Source organism: Hippopotamus amphibius, chromosome 1, assembly GCF_030028045.1.
Source record: "Hippopotamus amphibius kiboko isolate mHipAmp2 chromosome 1, mHipAmp2.hap2, whole genome shotgun sequence".
Lineage (NCBI taxonomy): Eukaryota > Metazoa > Chordata > Mammalia > Artiodactyla > Hippopotamidae > Hippopotamus > Hippopotamus amphibius.
The window spans coordinates 74,213,272-74,231,550 of record NC_080186.1 but is presented as its reverse complement, the minus strand read 5'-3'; the positions used below and the strand labels follow the sequence as shown (position 1 = coordinate 74,231,550).

The 18,279-nt window shown below is 35.6% G+C and overlaps 2 protein-coding genes across 8 annotated transcripts in view; one reads left to right on the top strand and one right to left on the bottom strand.

Annotated features, from left to right (window-relative positions):
• The window catches only part of LRRC40 (leucine rich repeat containing 40), a 54,541-nt gene extending 43,822 nt beyond the window's left edge, over positions 1–10,719 (bottom strand). For 2 of the 5 annotated variants that reach the window (XM_057716500.1, XM_057716507.1), the window contains exon 1: positions 10,563–10,719. In XM_057716500.1, coding sequence (XP_057572483.1) covers positions 10,563–10,713 — 151 coding nt within the window. In that variant the 5' untranslated portion in view covers positions 10,714–10,719. Of the gene's footprint in view, positions 1–4,346; positions 4,461–5,428; positions 5,624–9,998; positions 10,145–10,562 lie in introns of all 5 variants that reach the window. The other 3 variants (XM_057716537.1, XM_057716516.1, XM_057716526.1) reach the window with 3 other exon arrangements.
• A 120-nt stretch (positions 10,720–10,839) lies between these two features.
• The window catches only part of SRSF11 (serine and arginine rich splicing factor 11), a 47,975-nt gene continuing 40,535 nt past the window's right edge, over positions 10,840–18,279 (top strand). For 2 of the 3 annotated variants that reach the window (XM_057716471.1, XM_057716449.1), the window contains exon 1: positions 10,840–10,933. The gene's annotated coding sequence lies outside the window, so the exon portion shown is untranslated. The remainder of the gene's footprint in view (positions 10,934–18,279) is intronic. The other variant, XM_057716456.1, reaches the window with a different exon arrangement.

The window sequence follows — 18,279 nt, the reverse complement described above, 5'->3', positions numbered from 1 at the left end:
AGACCCTTAGGTACTTTGCAAAAGTCACTTTCATTAACATAAACTCACTTGTGGTATTAAAGTCTTGTTAACAAGACACCCATTTCACTTTTATGGCTCTGAAGCAGTTTTCTGTTGTTGTTATTTTTGTTTTTCAGGAACTGAGGATAAGAAACCAAATATTATAACAAAAGATGCTCCCATTGCTCTTATTACTCAGGGAATTCCAAGGGTTTGGGGAGTTATAAGCCAGGAACTATGGATGAAGACCAAATATATCTGACAAATATATTTTGGTCATCTGAATGACCAAATATATATATTTCTTATAAATCACAATATCATACATTGCATCTATTAAAGAAATTAAATTTGCTATTTAAAACATTCCCATAAAGAAAACTCCAGGCCCAGGTGGCTTCACTGGTGAATTCTAAAGATTTAGAGTAGAAATGATACTGATTCTACAGACCCTTTCAGAAAACAGAGGAAAGAAAAATTCCCAACTCATTTTATAAAGTCAGCATTACTGTGATTCCAAAATCAGACACTAAAAGAGGGGAGAGGAGGGGACAAAAGAAATCAAAACACAAAAACTACATCTAAACACCATGACCTAGTGGGAATTATATCAGGAATGCAAGGCTGCTTTAACATTTGAAAATAAATCAATGCAACTGACCATATTCACAGAAAAAGAGTAATATCACGATTGTCATAAAAAAAAAAAGCACTTCACAAAATTCAACAATCAATCAAGATAAAAACTCCCAAAAAACTAGGTATGAAAGGGAACTCCTTCAACCTGATAAAGGGTATCTTTGAAAAATCTACAGCAAACATAGTACTTAATAGTGAAAGACTCAGTGCTTACTCTCTAAAATTGGGTACAAGGCGAGGACGCCCATTCTTATTATGTCAATATTTTACCAGCAGTTTGGACTAATATAATAAGGCAAGAAAAATAAATAAAAGGCATTCAGACTGAAAAGGAAGAAGTAAAACTGTTTCTATTAGCAGACATGATCATCTACATAGAAAGACCTAAGAAATCTACAAAAAAATTATACGCAATGAGTTTAGAAAGTTCACAGAATTCAAGCTTAATATATAAAAATCAATTGTTTCTACATATTAGCAATCAGTAATTAAAAACATCCTTAATGCTTAAAGATTTACAAGATATAACATCTAAAACCATGAAATACTCGGTGTTAAATTTAACTAATATATTTCATACCTATGGTATGAAAATACAAAATATATGAAAGACCTGTGGTTTTTGCTGTGAAAATTTAGGTAAGTTCTAGATAAGCAGAGAAATATACCACATTACAGCTTGAAGACTCAACATTGTTAAGATGTCACTTCTCCTCAAAATGACTTATAGATTCAGTACAGTCCTAATCAAAATCCCAGAAGGCCTTTATGTAGAAATTAACAAGCTAATTCTAAAATGTATACTGAAATGCAAAAGAACTAAAATAGATTAAACAATTTTGAAACTGAAGAAAGCAACAGGACTTAACAGTACTTGATTTCAATTTTCACCATAAAGCTTATCAAGACAGTGTGTATTAGCATAAGGAAAGACATATAGACGAAAAAAAAAAAAAGAGTTCAGAAAAAATTCCAGGCAATAAAATATTGTCAATTGATATTCAACAAAGGTGCCAAAAAATTTAATAAGAAGGGAATAGTCTTTTCAACAAATGTTCATATAGATAAAAATGAACCTCAACCTTTACCTTGTGACACAGTCTAAAATTAATGTCAAGTAGATCACAGACTTAAACATAAAAGATAAAACTATAAAATTTCCATAAGAAAGCAGAGGAGAAAATCTTCACAGCCTTGGAATGCATAAAATTTCTCAGTACAGAAAAAGTACAATCATAAAAGAAAAAAATTGATAAGTTGGACTTCATCAAAATTAAAAACTCTTATGAATCGAGGAAGGAAAATGGGGATATGTGTATAAATACAGCTGATTGACTTTGGTGTACCTCAAAAACCGGTACAAGAGTGTAAAGCAATTATATTCCAATTAAAAAAAAAAAAAACTCATGTTTTTCTAAAGAAATTTTTAACTAAATTAGGCAAACCTCACACTGGGAGAATATATTAGATGGATATTAATATAGATATACAATATATCTGAGGATTTGCATCCCAGAATATAAAAAGTCTTATAACTCAGTAAGACAAACAGCACAATTAATAAAAATCTGAACAATTGACAAAAGATATACAAAAAACTAATGAGCAGTTGAAAAGATGCTCAATATCATTAGCCATCAAACAAACGTAGATAAAACCATAAGAAGATACTACAACACAATCACAATGCTAATGTTAAAAATAATGACAATACAAAGTGTTGGTAATGATGTGTGGCAACAATCTCTCATGTTACTAGGGACAAACAGCTTGGTGAATTCTTAAAAAGTTAAGTAAGTTATTATATGTCCAGCAATTCTACTGCCAGGTATTTAACTCAACAGAAATGATAACACATCTACAGAAAGACTGCACTTGAAAGCTAATAAGCAGTTTTATTCATAATAGCCAGAAGCTAAAAACAACTTAACAGGCGAATGGATAAACAAACTGCGATATACACATACAATGGACTATTATTGTTCAACAATAAAAAGGAACTATTGATATAAATATGGATGAACCTCAAAAAACATTATTCTAAGCAAAAGAAGCCTAACAGAAAAGCTAGCAGTGGGGGTAGACTGACAGCAAGGGGAACTTTTCTAGTGTTGGAAATGTTCTTTATGTTGATTTTGGTAGAAGTTATGCTACTGTATATATTTGTCAAAACTCATTAAACTGTACACTTAAAATGAATGCACATACTGTTTGTAAAATACACCCCAATAAAGACAACTAAAAGTAAAGAGTGCCAATATTAAAAATACAATTATGATACAGGGATATGTGTATAAAAACAGATGACTGAACTTGGTGTACCCCAAAAAAAATTTAAAAAAAATTAAAAAAAAAAAATACAATTATGTAATCTATTAAGATAATCTTATGAACATATATATACACTTAAGTATATATATGTGAATGAATAAAAAAATTGAAGTGTGTATGTATACATATGAGAAACATATATATATATTTCTCACAGGGTACATAATATCCTTAAGCAGCACTACCCAACAGAACTTTCTGCAATGATGGAAATATCCTATATCTGCCATATTCTATATGGTTGCCACTAGCTGCATATGGCCAATGAGCATTTACAATGTGGCTAAACAGTGACTGAAGAACTTGATTTTTAATTTTATTTAATTTTGGTTATTTAACATTTAAATAGCCATACGTGACTAGAGACTTCCACCATGGACAGTATGACCCTCAACAAACACCGAAAAAAGATTTCTTTACATGCTTTTCTTTTGGCAATTCATTCTTTCTTCCTTTGACAACAGCTAATTACAGAAATGGGAACTCACAAATAGGTTGACGGCAGAGAACTGTCTAATTTGAGGAAGATACTTACAAGGGGGTAGGTAAAAAAACAGAGAAGAAATTAAAAACACATCTAAAATGGTGTTTACATAGAAGAATAAAAGAATGTGTAGCCAGTAAACCAAAGGAGCAATAAATCATGAGATTTAAAACTTTTTTACTTCTTTGGACAGTTTCATAAATACAATGATCACGCACAGTATATGATAATAACTGTTTACTTAAGACAGAAAATCATAGTCATTTCCATTAAAGTCTATATCCTAGTCTAGGTTGATTCCCATCTTCTAAAAGATTGTAAATATATTAAACTATGACACACAGTATAACATCATGGACATACCACTGACCAAAGAGTCAGGGACCTAAGGCTCTGGTTTAAATTGTTTAATTAATCAAACTGGTCAGTAACCTAGTATCTCTGGTCCCCAATTTCCTTGTTGATTAAATGAGAGGGCCCTACTGTCACTTAAATGTGAGAATCCAATAATAGGAGTATAAAAAGACTTTTGCTAGGTGCAGGGTAATATTTTGATAATAGCTTATCCTACAAATGTCATTCACTAAGTTTTCTACCCAATTATGAATACTTTAAAAGAATAAACCAATAAACCAAGTTACTCTGTAAAGAATCAGGGAAAGCTCATTGATAACATTCCAATTTTCTCCATAGTAGTTTATTCATGGCCACCAATGGCCTCATTACATTAAAGAAAGAATTCCAAATTGATAAACCACATTATTATAGCGTCACGTTTAGGCTATCTTTAAAGATAATAACAAACACAAACACACACACACACACACACACACACACACACACACACACACACCCCAGAGTAAAATTAAAAAGTTATATGGAAGGCATTAACTCAGTTGTAGCTTTAGGTTGATTCAAAGGAATATATCTTTGTGGTTTAGAACACCTGAACCATTGTTATTTCAGAATGCATGAAGAGAACTGTTCTTTCTTGAAGTCCAAGATACTGTAAGAAAAAATGAAACAATGTTAAACATATAAAAAAGGAAACATGTTTACTAGTCGCTTTAAGAGAAAAACATGCTTGAACTTATTACATTAACTTGAGGGTACATTCAGTTTTATAGTGAAGGTAAGCCTCACTGAAACTATAATTTCACTCGTCCTAGCCTGTATTAAAACATATTAAAATGCAAGTGAGTGAACATGATATTAATATAGGGGAAGTTTAAATTTCCACTAATTTATTAAATAAACTTTGGCATTGACGATAACTTGGGATACACATATCAAGAGATTAAAACACTAACATTTAGAAATATTTCAACAGATCAAGAAACAGGAGTGGAATTTTCAATTAACTATCTAGTTCCTTGTTTTATACTCTAAACATGCAGACTTCACTGGATTTCTGTATAATGAAAATTAAATGATCACCTCGGATTTTGCCATTCCACATGGATTAAGGTAGTTTCCTCATACTTTCATTTTTAAGAATTAGCTAGTTTTCGTGATCTACTCACCTGGAAGCATCATTTCTTTCTGAAATTATTTGTTATTAAAACCTGGACACGTCGGTTACTTTTTATTAGCTTTTTAGACTATAACAGTAAATTCCATTAAAACAATCAACAGTCAAAATACAGAGTCAAGCTAAATAGTAAAGCAGAACATGGTTAATACAGATTTAAGGATGGTTATTTATTGGTAAACATATGGTTTGTGTTACACTTTTCATCCTGTCACAACAAACTGTACAAACTGAACATGGCAAATTTTCATTAACCTAAAACAGACAACACGACATCTTGAGGCCTAGAAGCCCCAGACCTATTTACCTAATTCCACAAATGGAAATTAACCAAACTGCTCTCTTCAAGATAAGGAAGGATAGCCTTACACCCATATTTCTCTTTCAAATGATATGGCTTCCAAACTAATTTAATTGGCTTATTTAATAAATTATCCACTTACCAATTTTCCTGTCAGTTCAACAGTATGGTTTCCTTTAGAATTTACAGCATTCTTTTGTTCCAAACGCTGGCACCTCTCAGTTTCATTCAGTTTTTGATGAGTCACCCAAAAACATTCCTACACTATGTTATGCTGTGGTCATGCAAGCCCAAGGCAACAACCAACACCTCCTTTTCAATTTTACTTTCATTTTATCTGGTCCAATGAAAAAGAGCCACAATATCTATAGTGAATAAATGATAATACATCCCCACACTGCTGCTCATAAAAAAGAGTTGTCACTTAAAATTTCCAGAATATGGGACTTCCTAGGTGGCACAGTGGTTAAGAATCTGCCTGCCAATGCAGGGGACACGGGTTTGATTCCTGCTCCAGGAAGATCCCACATGCCGCGGAGCAACTAAGCCCATGCACCACAACTATTGAGCCCATGTGCCGCAACTACTGAAGCCCACGCACCTAGAGCTCGTGCTCTGCAATAAGAGAAGTCACAGAAATGAGAAGTCTGTGCACCACAAAGAAGAGTAGCCCCACTCGCCGAAACTACAGAAAGCCCGTGTGCAGCAACAAAGACCCAATGCAGCCAATAAATAAATAAATAAATAAATAAAATTTATGGGAAAAAAAAACCTTCCAGAATATTTCTAATATTTTTCTTTGAAGCTGGTTATTATTAGTTATTTTGTCTGGATATACCTTTCTAACTAAGTTATAGAACGGACACAGAATGATAACTCTAAAAGTGCCAATAATATTTGGATGTTCAAGTAAATCACAATATTCATAAGATAGGCTCTCATCTGTGATTATTTTTAATGACTGTTTTTCAAATGTCCCTGAAAAATGTACAAATAGAAGTCAAAAAAAGCAGAACTCAGTACAATTCCAAATTAGTTAAAAATAAAAAACAGAAAGCAAATTAAATATACATATTCACATACACACACACACACACACACACACACACACACACACAAACTATAAAAGGAAAACCTCCAAAATATCAACAGTGATAGCCCTAGATAGTTATTTTTATTTTTTATGCTTTCTATAGATTCTACTTTTTCTATAGCAGACATATTGGTTTTATAAAGAGGAAAATAAATAAAAAGTATTTTTACAAAAGAACTAGGACCTAGTTTCTTCACAAAGGAAGTAGAAAAGAAAGTGTATCTAAAAACCCTCAAGAGTACACAGATTTCAGTTACGGGTAAATATTTATCTGTGCTGTACCGGTACCAGTTAACAATCCCATATAGTTAATAAAATGTATCACAGCTCTTAGAAGTGACAGCATTAAGAAGAATCCATTCCAGGAGGCCACCATTTAAGAAAAAGAATCAACAGAATTTTGGGGGTGAGGGATAAATTGTAAGATTGGGATTGACATACATACACTACTATAAATAAAATAGATAACTAAATAATAAGGACCTACTTATAGCACAGGAAACTCTACTCAACACTCTGTAATGGCCTGTATGGGAAAAGATGCTAAAAAAGAGTGGATATATGTATATGTATAACATATTCACTTTGCTGTACACCTGAAACTAACATTGTAAATCAACTACAATCCAATAAAAGTTAAAAAAAAAAGCAAAAACCAAAATAAAACAAGAAAAAAAGTAACAAAATGGAAAGAATGAAAATAAAACATAGATTTAAACACAAATGTATCAATAATTATATTAAATGTAAACAGATTAAATGCTGCGATAAAAAAAAAAGACAATAGCAACCATGCTACAGGAAGGACTGAATTACCTTTCCAATCTTACAACAGAAAATGATATTGCAAAACCACTGTCATATTAAGAAGTGACTAAAGAATTTGATACCAAAAAGAAAGAAAGCATTATAGAAATCATGCAGTATATATAGCTGTTAGGTAGTTAGTAAAAAATATATACTCTTTTCTTTCTGAAAATCGTAATGTTTTTGGTATTTGTTAGCTTTAAATTTTTTGTTAGCTTTAAATTCTTTAAAAATGTAGTATCATTTCTTTCAAAATAAAAATCCACATTTGCTCTTAAAAAAAAGAATCAACGAAATTTTAACTGCTTTTTGTTATATACACCAAAATTAAAGGCTAAGTTCTACTTTTCCAGTTTAGAAACAATGTACATTACTGCACTTTACAAACACATTTATATGACTATATAAATATGAAGGAGGAAAGAAAGACCTGGAGTATACAGTCAGCCCTCCATATCCTTGGGTTCTGCAACTGTGTATTCAACCAACAGCAGGTCAAAAACATTCAGGGGAAAAAAATTCCAGAAAGTTCCAAAATGCAAAACAGAGGCACTCCTAGGTTTTTAACCAAATGAACTGAAAACTCATGTCCACACAAAAACCTGAACACAAACAGCAGCTTCATTCATAATTGCCAAAAATTGGAAGCAACCAAAATGTCCTCAGAAAGGTGAATGGATAAACCAAATGGTACATCCATACCACACACTATCATTCAGTGATAAATGAAATTAACTACCAAGCCAATGAAAGACATGGAGGAACCTTAAATGCATATTACTTAGTAAAAAAAGGCAGTCTGAAAAGCTACATACTGTATAATTCCAATTATATGACATGTTGGAAAAGGCAAAACTATAGAAAGAGTAAAAAGATGAGTGGCTGCCAGGACTTCAGAAGAAGCAGGGTAAGGAATAAATAGGTAGGGCTCAGGTGATTTTTAGGGCAGTGAAAATAGTCTATATGATATTGTAATGATGGATACATGACATTATGCATTTGTCAAAACTCACAGAACTGTATAAGACTAAGAGTGAATAGTAATGTAAATAATGGACTTTAGCTAATGATATATCAATATTGGCTGATCCATTGTGACAAATTACCACATAAAGCAAAATGTTAATAATAGGGGAAACTAGAAGTTGTGGAGAGAGGGTATGTGAGAACTCTCTGTACTATCTGTCCAACTTTCTGGAATCCTAAAACTGTTCTAAAAAGCTTTAAAGTATGGTTATTCTGGGGAAAATACAATTTGTTATTGTCCTTGTTGTTAAAGTATAGGATTACGAAAAGAGACAGGAGGCTTTACTGTAGATACTTAGGTGCAAGATTTCAAAAGACTTTTTTTGTATGTTGTACCAAGAACTTTATACTGAATCTTTGGGCTATTGTGAGTCATTAACTGTGAATGAAATAGTTTGATCTTTGTTTTGGAAAGATAATGCTTGGTAATGACACTGATTTAGAGGGTGAGATTTAAAACAAGAATCCAAGAAACCACTCAGGAAGCTACTGCAATAATAACAGCAATAGCCAATTTTTACTGTGTACGTTTTATGCACTAGGCCCTTTATGTGTATTATCTCATTTAAACCTTAGTAGGTCTTATTCCTACTATCACATTATAAATGAGAAAGTGAAAGAGAGATAAGCATGTCAAAGTTACATGAGCAAAGATACGAAGATAAGAAGCATGGCCCCATAATGGACTACAAATCGTTCAGAATTACAGCAGTACGGATACCAAAGGCTGAGTGACAAGAGATGAAGCTGAAGGTTACAAATAGATAGAGAAACACCTTTTACATTATGATAACAAGAATTCCTCTTTTCTACATAAGCTATAAATACCATGTGTCTCTCACATTTACATCTTTTGTCTCCTATGAAAAACAGTACCGTCAACATCATTTACTGAGTACCTAGTATGTGCCAGATATTATGTTATTAGGCTCTGTTTATACAATAATGACCTAAACAGCCCTGATCCACATCATCATGGAGCTAGGAGTCAAAATTCATTTGCTCCCTGAAACTTTAATAGACTAAACCATTCGGGTCCAATCAATAAGTACATTCCAATAGACACTTAGTATTTGGGAGTACTCATTCATTTACTTATTTCTTCCATAAATGTTTAATAAGAATCTACTATGTACCAAGCACCATTTTGAGTGTTAGGGACATAACAATGAACAAAACAAAGCTCCTTGACCACATGCAACTAACATTCTATCAGAGAAGAGAGAAGACAATACACAAATAAATACATAATATAAATGCTGAGAGTAATAAATGCTTTTAAAACCCAGGTTAGAGAATACATGTAAGCAATGGTATTTAGATAGGGTAGTTAAGAAGGGCCTATTTGAGCTGAGTCCTACAGGAAGCAGAGTGAACGTTAGTCAGGTATCACGTAGAAAGTTCCATGCTTTGGAAAAAGCAAGTGTATATGCAGATATACAGTTTTAGAATACTTATGTTCCCGTTGATTAATCTCTGCTTTTCTAGGCAGAGCAGAGATTTTTGTCATATATCCTTTCATTCATTCAGCAAGTATTTGTTTGCATGGTCAGCTCTATACATGGCACAATAATAATGAAAAAAAATGGTTGCTACCATTACAAGGAAATTGAAGCTTTTAATCCTAGATAGCCTAAAACCTAAATACAAGTAGAGGAAAACATTACAGGAGGAATGCCATAATCTCTCTCTCCCCACTTCCCACTCCCTCCCTTACACAACAGAAAAGAAGAGCATCTGGCTATTATTCATTCACGGTATCCAGATTTATGCTTTTGATTTTTACTAGATTTTCAGGATGGCCTCAAATTCACTCTGTATGGCATCCACCTTGATCTTCAATTTAGGAAATATACTCATTATTCCTTGTATTTAGGATTCTGTCCAGTTGCACACAGAAAAGGGTCTTGACAGAGAACAGGGGCATTCACTCTAAGTTCACAAAGGAGCAGACAAAAATACAGAATTACAGCGCTGGTAAGTGCCCCTAAGAGATTAAGAGGAGGAACTCAGGGCCAAAGAAACAAAACATGTGCCCATCATCTGATAGCTAATTTAGTCAAACATGTTTTTTATCCCATAGAATGTGGGAATCCCAGTAAGGGCCCCGTTTAAATTTTGGCCATATTCCAAGCACATTCCATGCACCAGACATTCCTGGAGCGAAAACGGGAACCGAACGAGCTGACTGAATCAGTGTAAATGTGACGAGTACCTGAATTCGAGCACCGGGATCCTGGCTAGGAGCCTGGGCCAAAGGTGGCCAAAGCCAGGCCAGAGTAAAGGGAGGCTACCTGGGGCAAGGGCTTTCTGCCAGGTCGCACAACCGGGTCGTACCGCTGGATCTTACCTTCACTAAGGTTGCGACCCGACAGGTTTAACTGGCCGCTCTTCCGCGCCGCCTTTAATAGCCCCTGGGGTACTGAGGCACCGCAGTCTCCCCTCTCGGCTCGGAAACCCGCTCGGGGATCCCGCCCCGCTACTCCCTTCAGCCGCGACATGTTCAAACCCTGGGGGTCAGAAGCAGAGCCCCGCCCGTGACGCTTAAAGGTGGCGCCGCTGGGCCGCCCCGCCCCTGTCGGGAGCGCGCGCTCCGTGCGCCGGGCCTTTGCTCTCGGCGGCGCGGCTCGGATGTCGTCACCGCCAGCGCCTGGGCAGGAGGACAGAGGAGCCCTTCCCGTTGCCGGTGCCGGCCTTGTGCCTTGGAATTACTTCGTTCCAGTAAGTGCGTTTAACGGGCTGAAGAGGGGGTTTGACTCTATTGTATGCACTATTACTGCCACGCCAACTTTCTCTTCCGTGCTCCCACGGCGGCGAGGGTGTCGGGAAAGGATAACCTTCCCTGCTCCTCTCGTCTGGCCGGAACGTGGGCCTTGACTAAAACTTGAGACCTGGGCGCGGTCTGCAGCCTCTCTGGACCCCTGCCTGGGTTTGTCGCTCTTGCTGCTGGCGCCAGACCTCCGTTCCGCGTAGGAAGTAAAACCAGTTTCTGTTCTTGTGGCCCGTGCTCCGACTCCTAGCATTAGTGCATTTTGACTGTTGCATGGAGTCTGTAGCCAAGCATAGGAGGTAGTGTGAAATGGAAGGGTTGGCAACAGCGAAGGGGGAGAAAAGCTTCATAATGAATGTTCTCTCTTGCCGCACGGTTTAGGGAAGCCAAGTGCAAGCGCGAGCTTGAGTGTAGCCAGAAAAGCTTGAACTTCGGAGCCCGAGAGACACGAGTTCGAATCCCAGCTGCTTCTATAGTTTACAAACTGTGTAACTTCAGGCAATTTTACGTGACAGCTTTTAAAGCTCACGACCTTTTCAGTAATCTACGGTTAATCATTCCTGTCTTATTTGGTTTTTTAAATTAAGTGAAAATAAAATTTTAAATATTGAGCGCTTGGTGAGGCAACGGACTCCATCCAGTTCAAAATGTAAGACGAAAATTTTGTTCAGTAAGTCGTTTATCTTGGAAAGTTAGTTTCTGTCTGAAATGTACAGCTTTAATGAGTCATTCAATAAGTAATTAATAACTCATCATCTTTAATATTGACCTGGGTGGTACACTTTTCTTTTGCCTAAAGTAATTTTGTTTTAAAAACCATACACCGGGAAATACCCTCTTGACCCCCCATCAACTTGGCTGGGGAGCATTAGGATATTTAAAAGGTAGTATTGACGGTATGACGGCCTGCCGACAAATTCTGCAGCACACAGTTTTGCCTGAGTCCAGGTTCTTGCCAACCATAAAATTCGGTTTCTAAACCCCCACCCCCTCGATTATTTTTCTTCTTAATTCTCTGGAGTCCTTTGCAGTCAAAGTGAACAGCAGATAAGTACCAGTAATTATACTATCAAGAAAGCAAAGAGTGGGTTTTAAAGCAAGGAACATAGCAGTTTTTGCAAAGTCACTAATAAACAACCCCCAGCCCCCAGTTTGTCTTGACAATAATCATTATAGTTACCTTACTGGGCCCTAAGTGTCAGGCTCAGTGCTGATAATACCTCTTTTATTATCTCTTATTTAGCACAATGATCAGTTTTGCAGGTGAAGAAATTGAGGCTAAAAAGGGTTAAGAAACTTGCCAGAGGTCACAAGTTTCTGTAAGTGGTGTGACCAGGCATTTGAACCTAGATTTCTCTCTCTAGAATCTTTCTTGTTAATCTTTATGATTTGCCTAGTGGCTTTTATTTCATCATTTTCGACTTGCTTTTGTTCTCGAACCATTTTTAGGGAGATTTCAATTATGTTTTAAAAGATAATTATTAGAGAAAAGCCTTTTTCTCTTTTGCAGGATGTAGCAACCTACTTTTGGATTAATTGCTCAAGAATAAAATTTTACAGTAGCCACTTCTCCCCCACAATAGATTCTTCTTTAGTTCAACATTTTTTTTTAAGTTACAGGCAAGGTATAGTTTTTTGATTTATTGTGCTTCTACTTTTTGTTTAATCCCATTATATTTATTTATTTTTAATTTTTATTTTTTTATTTATTTTATTTTTGGCTGCATTGGTCCTCGTTGCTGTGTGAGGCCTTTCTCTAGTTGTGGTGAGCAGGGGCTACTCTTTGTAGCAGTGTGTGGGCTTATCATTGCGGTGGCTTCTCTCACTGAAGAGCAGGGCTCTAGGTGCATGAGCTTCGGTAGTTGTGGCACATGGGTCCAGTAGTTGTGGCTCTCGGGCTGTAGAGCATAGGCTCAGTAGTTGTGGCACACGGGGTTAGTTGCTCCACAGCCTGTGGGATCTTCCCAGACCAGGGCTCAAAGCCGTGACCCCTGCATTGGCAGGCAGAGTCTTAACCACTGTGCCACCAGGGAAGCCCTATTGTGCTTCCACTTGAAATTAAATATTTTCATTATTAACATTTAATTATAATATTATGTTGAAACTTCCATTTTGTATAAGAGAAGCATATTCTGATTAACGGCAGAGTAATTCTAAAAAATCCAAGTGACTGCACTCTTATGGTAAATTTCAACATATAAACTGATATGTATAAAAATTTTACAAGTATATATCTATAGTACACTGTGTATTGTACCTGTGTAGCAAGTGCAGATTGAACAAGTGAGGGTGAAAATTATTACCTCGTGCAATCAGGAAAATCATGTGTTTTACCTCAAATTAATGCAAACTGAAAGTGTATCAACGTAATGGAGCTTCTTTATGAGAATGTGTAGTTATATTAATGGGAATTAGCACTGTATATCAATTGTATTATTTTCGAAAGAATGCATTAAAACAAAAAACCCAGACCTTTTTCAACATGAGCACTGAAGCTAAAGTATTTGCTTTTTTAAACAAAGATGGATTACTAAAATAATATGAAACAGATATCTCCCGTGTGGGGGCTGGAGACTACTGCATAGCTACCCTTTGTAACAGAATTTGCCTAGCTACAATTTATTATATTCATTTTATTAAAGTATGGAAGTTTTCACTCTTCTAGCTTTACTAAATGAAAACAGAAAGTGAGGAAACCAAAAATATATTGAGCTTAAGAATTGTATTGGTCAAAGAATGCTGTTCTATTTCATAACAGAAAGTAAGACTTATCAAAGAGCAGCTTATCATTGTCATTAAAATTTAATAAGACATTTTAAAACATGGCTGTTCTTATGAATATTGCTACATGTTCGATATTTTCAAAGTTGAAAGGTATGATTGATAAGATGAATTTATTAAGGCAAATTGAGAAATTGTGGCAAAGGAAAATGACATTAATTTCTGCAAATTTTTAAGCACACTTTTTTTTAATGTCATTTGTGAATTTGAATGCAGACATTTCTAGGAAGTTTTCTTTTTCTGTAAAATAGCAGATTTAGATTTAGCCTATATTGAATCAGTATAATGTTCACCTTCAGAATATTGCCTTATCTGTGAGAAATGCTATTTTATGCTAATGTGATATCTTGCGAGAACATTCTACTTTTTAACACAGTCATTATTGACTGGAGCTGTGGGACCTAACATGTATTGCTTATTAATTATTCTTTGAGTTGAATTTTTTACATTTTCATATATTTATTAGTCAAAGTGTTTGTCCTTACTCTATAAATAAGTTGGTTTGAATTACCAAAATTGAGGAGAATAAAATTATATTGCACATGGACTTGTCATGTTTTAAATATTCAGCTTTAATGGTGCTTGTTACATATCTTTAGTTTCCTTTGAAAATTGCATTTTGCACATTTGTTTTCCATTTAGGCTTATAACTGCCAACTTTTAAAAGTAGTCAGTAGAAAACAAACTATTTCCTTGAAGGCAGTACATATTTTGCATATTTTTTCATAGTTTCAGATGTGGCTTTATTTTGTTATTGGAGCTTTGTGTGGTAATTTTTTCTGGAGAGAGTGTATTTCATTCTGACACTGTGTTCTTTTTTTATTTTTATTTTTTGGCACACGGGCTTGGTTGCTCCACGGCATGTGGGATCTTCCTGGAGTAGGGATCAAACCCGTGTCCCCTGCATTGGCAGGCGGATTCTTAACCACCGCGCCACGTAGGAAGCCCGCATTTCATTCTGGATTATTTATTTGTACATCCTTTGTATGTTCTCTGTGCTTTCCTTTCTTATTTTTGAATCAGGCAGCAGTGAGCTTGCTCTAGGAGGTTTAATATTTGATGTTAATGTTGTCTTCTATTTCTCTCTACTTTCAGTGTAAAAGAATTATAATCCACTAGCTTTAGGAAAATATTTTTACTTTCCTCTTATAAAAAGTCTTTTATGGGGCTTCCTAGGTGGCGCAGTGGTTGGGAGTCTGCCTGCCAATGCGGAGGACATGAGTTCGATCCCTGCTCCAGGAAGATCCCACATGCCGCGGAGCAACTAAGCCCGTGTGCCAAAAAATAAATAAATAAATTAAAAAAAAAAAAAAAAAAAAAGTCTTTTATGGGACTCCCTTGGAGGACCACTGGTTAAGACTTCGCCTTCCAGTGCAGGAGGTGCAGGTTCACTCCCTGATCTAGGAGCTAAGATCCCAGGTGCCTCAGAGCCAAAAAACCGAAACATAAGACAGAAGCAATATTGTAACAAATTCAATAAAAGACTTTAAAAATGATCCACATTGTTTAAAAAAATCTTTAAGAAAAATATAAAAATAAAAAGGCTTTTTTTACATTGCTAGTATTTTTCACATGAAGTGGAGGAAGTAGTTTTCTTAAGTTTTTTTTATCTTAATTACTTTTAGTTTTATTTTTTGTTTATAGTCTATCTTTTGAAAAAAAAAAGAACCTAAAATAGGGGTGGTGGTTGTAAAGCAGTCTTGCTTATGTCATTAAATAAAAAGCACTTATGGTATTATTTCTTTTTCTAAAATCAGCTGAAAATATTTCCCATTATTCCTAGCAATTCTTACTCCTAACATTTAATAGCTGTGTTCTTGATCATTTCCCCAAGATTAATGTGTTCTGTGACGTAGTCTTAATTTTAACATCAATTGTATAGGTTTTATGAATTTGTTTACTTTAAAGTAGTAAAGTAATACAGAGGTAAAATTAGGGCACCAAATGTGAAAATGTACTTCATAATACCGTTCTGTCTTTGTGTTAACAAATACAAAACCACTACCAAATAAGTCTGTTTTAAAAAAAAATCATTTTAATCAGAATTCCACTATTTTAAAATTTGACTCTGTGTCACCCCTGCCAACATTTTTATTCTATTGGATTTGGCTTTCAACTCCATTTGTTCAATACTTCAAAAAGAGACATTAAATAATTATACATGGTAAATGTCCTATATTAGCAAACAGTTTTAATAAGACAAGATATGGCCCCGGAGACTTTATTCTTAATACCAACTTAAGTTGATAAGGGGGAAATAGTACTAATTTGATAATTTGTTGACATTCACAATTGATAGATTTTTATTTAAAAATTTGTCAAATTTGGAGGTGGAGTATTTATATTCACAATTACAGTTAAGATAAATGTTGGCTTGGACTTCCCTGGTGGCTCAGTGGTTAGGAATCCACCTGCCAGTGCAGGGGACATGGGTTCGATCCCTGGTCCAGGAAGATTCCACATGCCGCTGAGCAGCTAAGCCTGTGTGCCACAACTACTGAGCCTGCGCTCTAGAGCCCGTGAGCCACAACTACTAAGCCTGAGTGCCACAGTTACTGAAGCCCATGTGCCTAGAGCCTGTGCTCCACAACAAGAGAAGCCACAGCAATGAGAAGCCCACGCACAACAGTGAAGAGTAGCCACCACTCTCCACAACTAGAGAAAGCCCGAACGCAGCAGCAAAGACCCAGTGCAGCCATAAATAAATAAATAAATAATCTATCTTTAAAAAAGAATAAATGTTAGCTTAACTTTCAGAATACCTTCAAGACTGTCCACTACTTTTTTTCTGCATCTTTTTGCATCCTTTAATATATCACAGTTACATATACTTTCATGTATATCATACAGCATTGTTAAGTATACTTATATCGTAAATTATATCTCTAGTACTTATTGATCTTATAACTGGAAGTTTGTACCACTTGACCACCTTTTTCTCATTCTCTCTCCCCTCCACCTCTGATAACCAAAAATCTGATCTCTTTTTCTGTGAGTTTGGTTTGGTTTTTTTTTTTTTGATAAAACTTCCTTATCTACTCATGCATCAATGGACACTTTCCATGTCTTGGCTATTGTATATAATGCTGCTGTGAACATGAGGATAGATATCTCAACATGGTGTTTCCATTTTCATGGTGGCTGCACCAATTTACATTGCTACCAGTAGTACACAAGTGTTCTGTTGTACACAAGTAGTACACAAAAGTTCCACATCCTCAACTTTTATCTCTTGCCTTTTTGATGCTAATCATTCTAACAGATGTGAGGTGTTTTAGAGTTCCCTGTATATTCTGAGTATTAACCCCTTATCAGATATATGGTTTGTAAATATTTTCTCCCATTCCATTGGTTGTCTTTTTTTTTTTTTTTTTTTTTTTTTCCTTGATTTATTATTTATTCTGGCTGCTTTGGGTCTTTGTTGCTACACGCGGGCTTTCCCTAGTTGTGGTGAGCAGGGACTACTCTTCATTGTGGTGCATGGGCTTCTCATTGCTGTGGCTTCTCTTGTTGCAGAGCACAGGCTCTAGGCATGCAGGCTTCAGTAGTCGCAGCATGTGGGCTCCATAGTTGTGGCTCTCGAGTTCTAGAGCACAGGCTCAGTAGTTGTAGCACACAGGCTTAGCTGCTCAGCGCCATGTGGGACCTTCCTGGACCAGGGATTGAACCCGTGTCCCCTGCATTGGAAGGCAGATTCTTAACCACTGCGTCACCAGGGAAGCCCCTGTCTTTTCATTTTATTGATGGTTTTTTTTTTTTTTTTTGCTGTACAGGAGCTTTTTAGTTTGATGTAGTCCCACTTGTTTATTTTTAATCTTGTTGCATATGCTTTAGATGTCGAAAATATTCTCAAGTCCTACATTAGGGAACTTTTTTCCTATATTTTCTTCTAGGAGTTTTATTGTCTCAGGTGTTACATTTAAGTCTTTAGTCCATTTCTAATTAATTTTTGTGAGTGGTATAAGATAGGGGTCTAGTTTCATTATTTTATACATGGGATCTTTTAGAGTCTTGATACTGGAAAGAATTAAGCTTGTTTATTATGACTGAGGATTGGTATTGTTTTTTGAGGATTTGCATGAAGTATTATTTTCTTTTTTTTTTTTTTTGGTGAATTTATTTTATTTATTTATTGGCTGGGTCTTTGTTGCTACACACAGGCTTTCTCTAGTTGTGGAGCGTGGTGGCTACTCTTCATTGTGGTTCACAGGCTTCTCATTGTACAGTGGCTTCTCATTGCAGAGCATGGGCTCTAGGTGTGTGGGCTTCAGTAGTTGTGGCACATGGGCTCAACAGTTGTGGTGCACGGGCTTAGTTGCTCTGAGGCATGTGGTATCTTCCCGAAGCAGGGGTCGAACCTGTGTCCCGTGCATTGGCAGGTAGATTCTTAACTACTGCACTACATAGGACGTCCCTAAAGTATTATTTTCTAATATTCTTTGAGAGACTGTCTTTCCAATATCAAGCACCACTTTACATTTTTCTTAGCAGTGTGGTGGTAGTAGCGGTTCCCCAC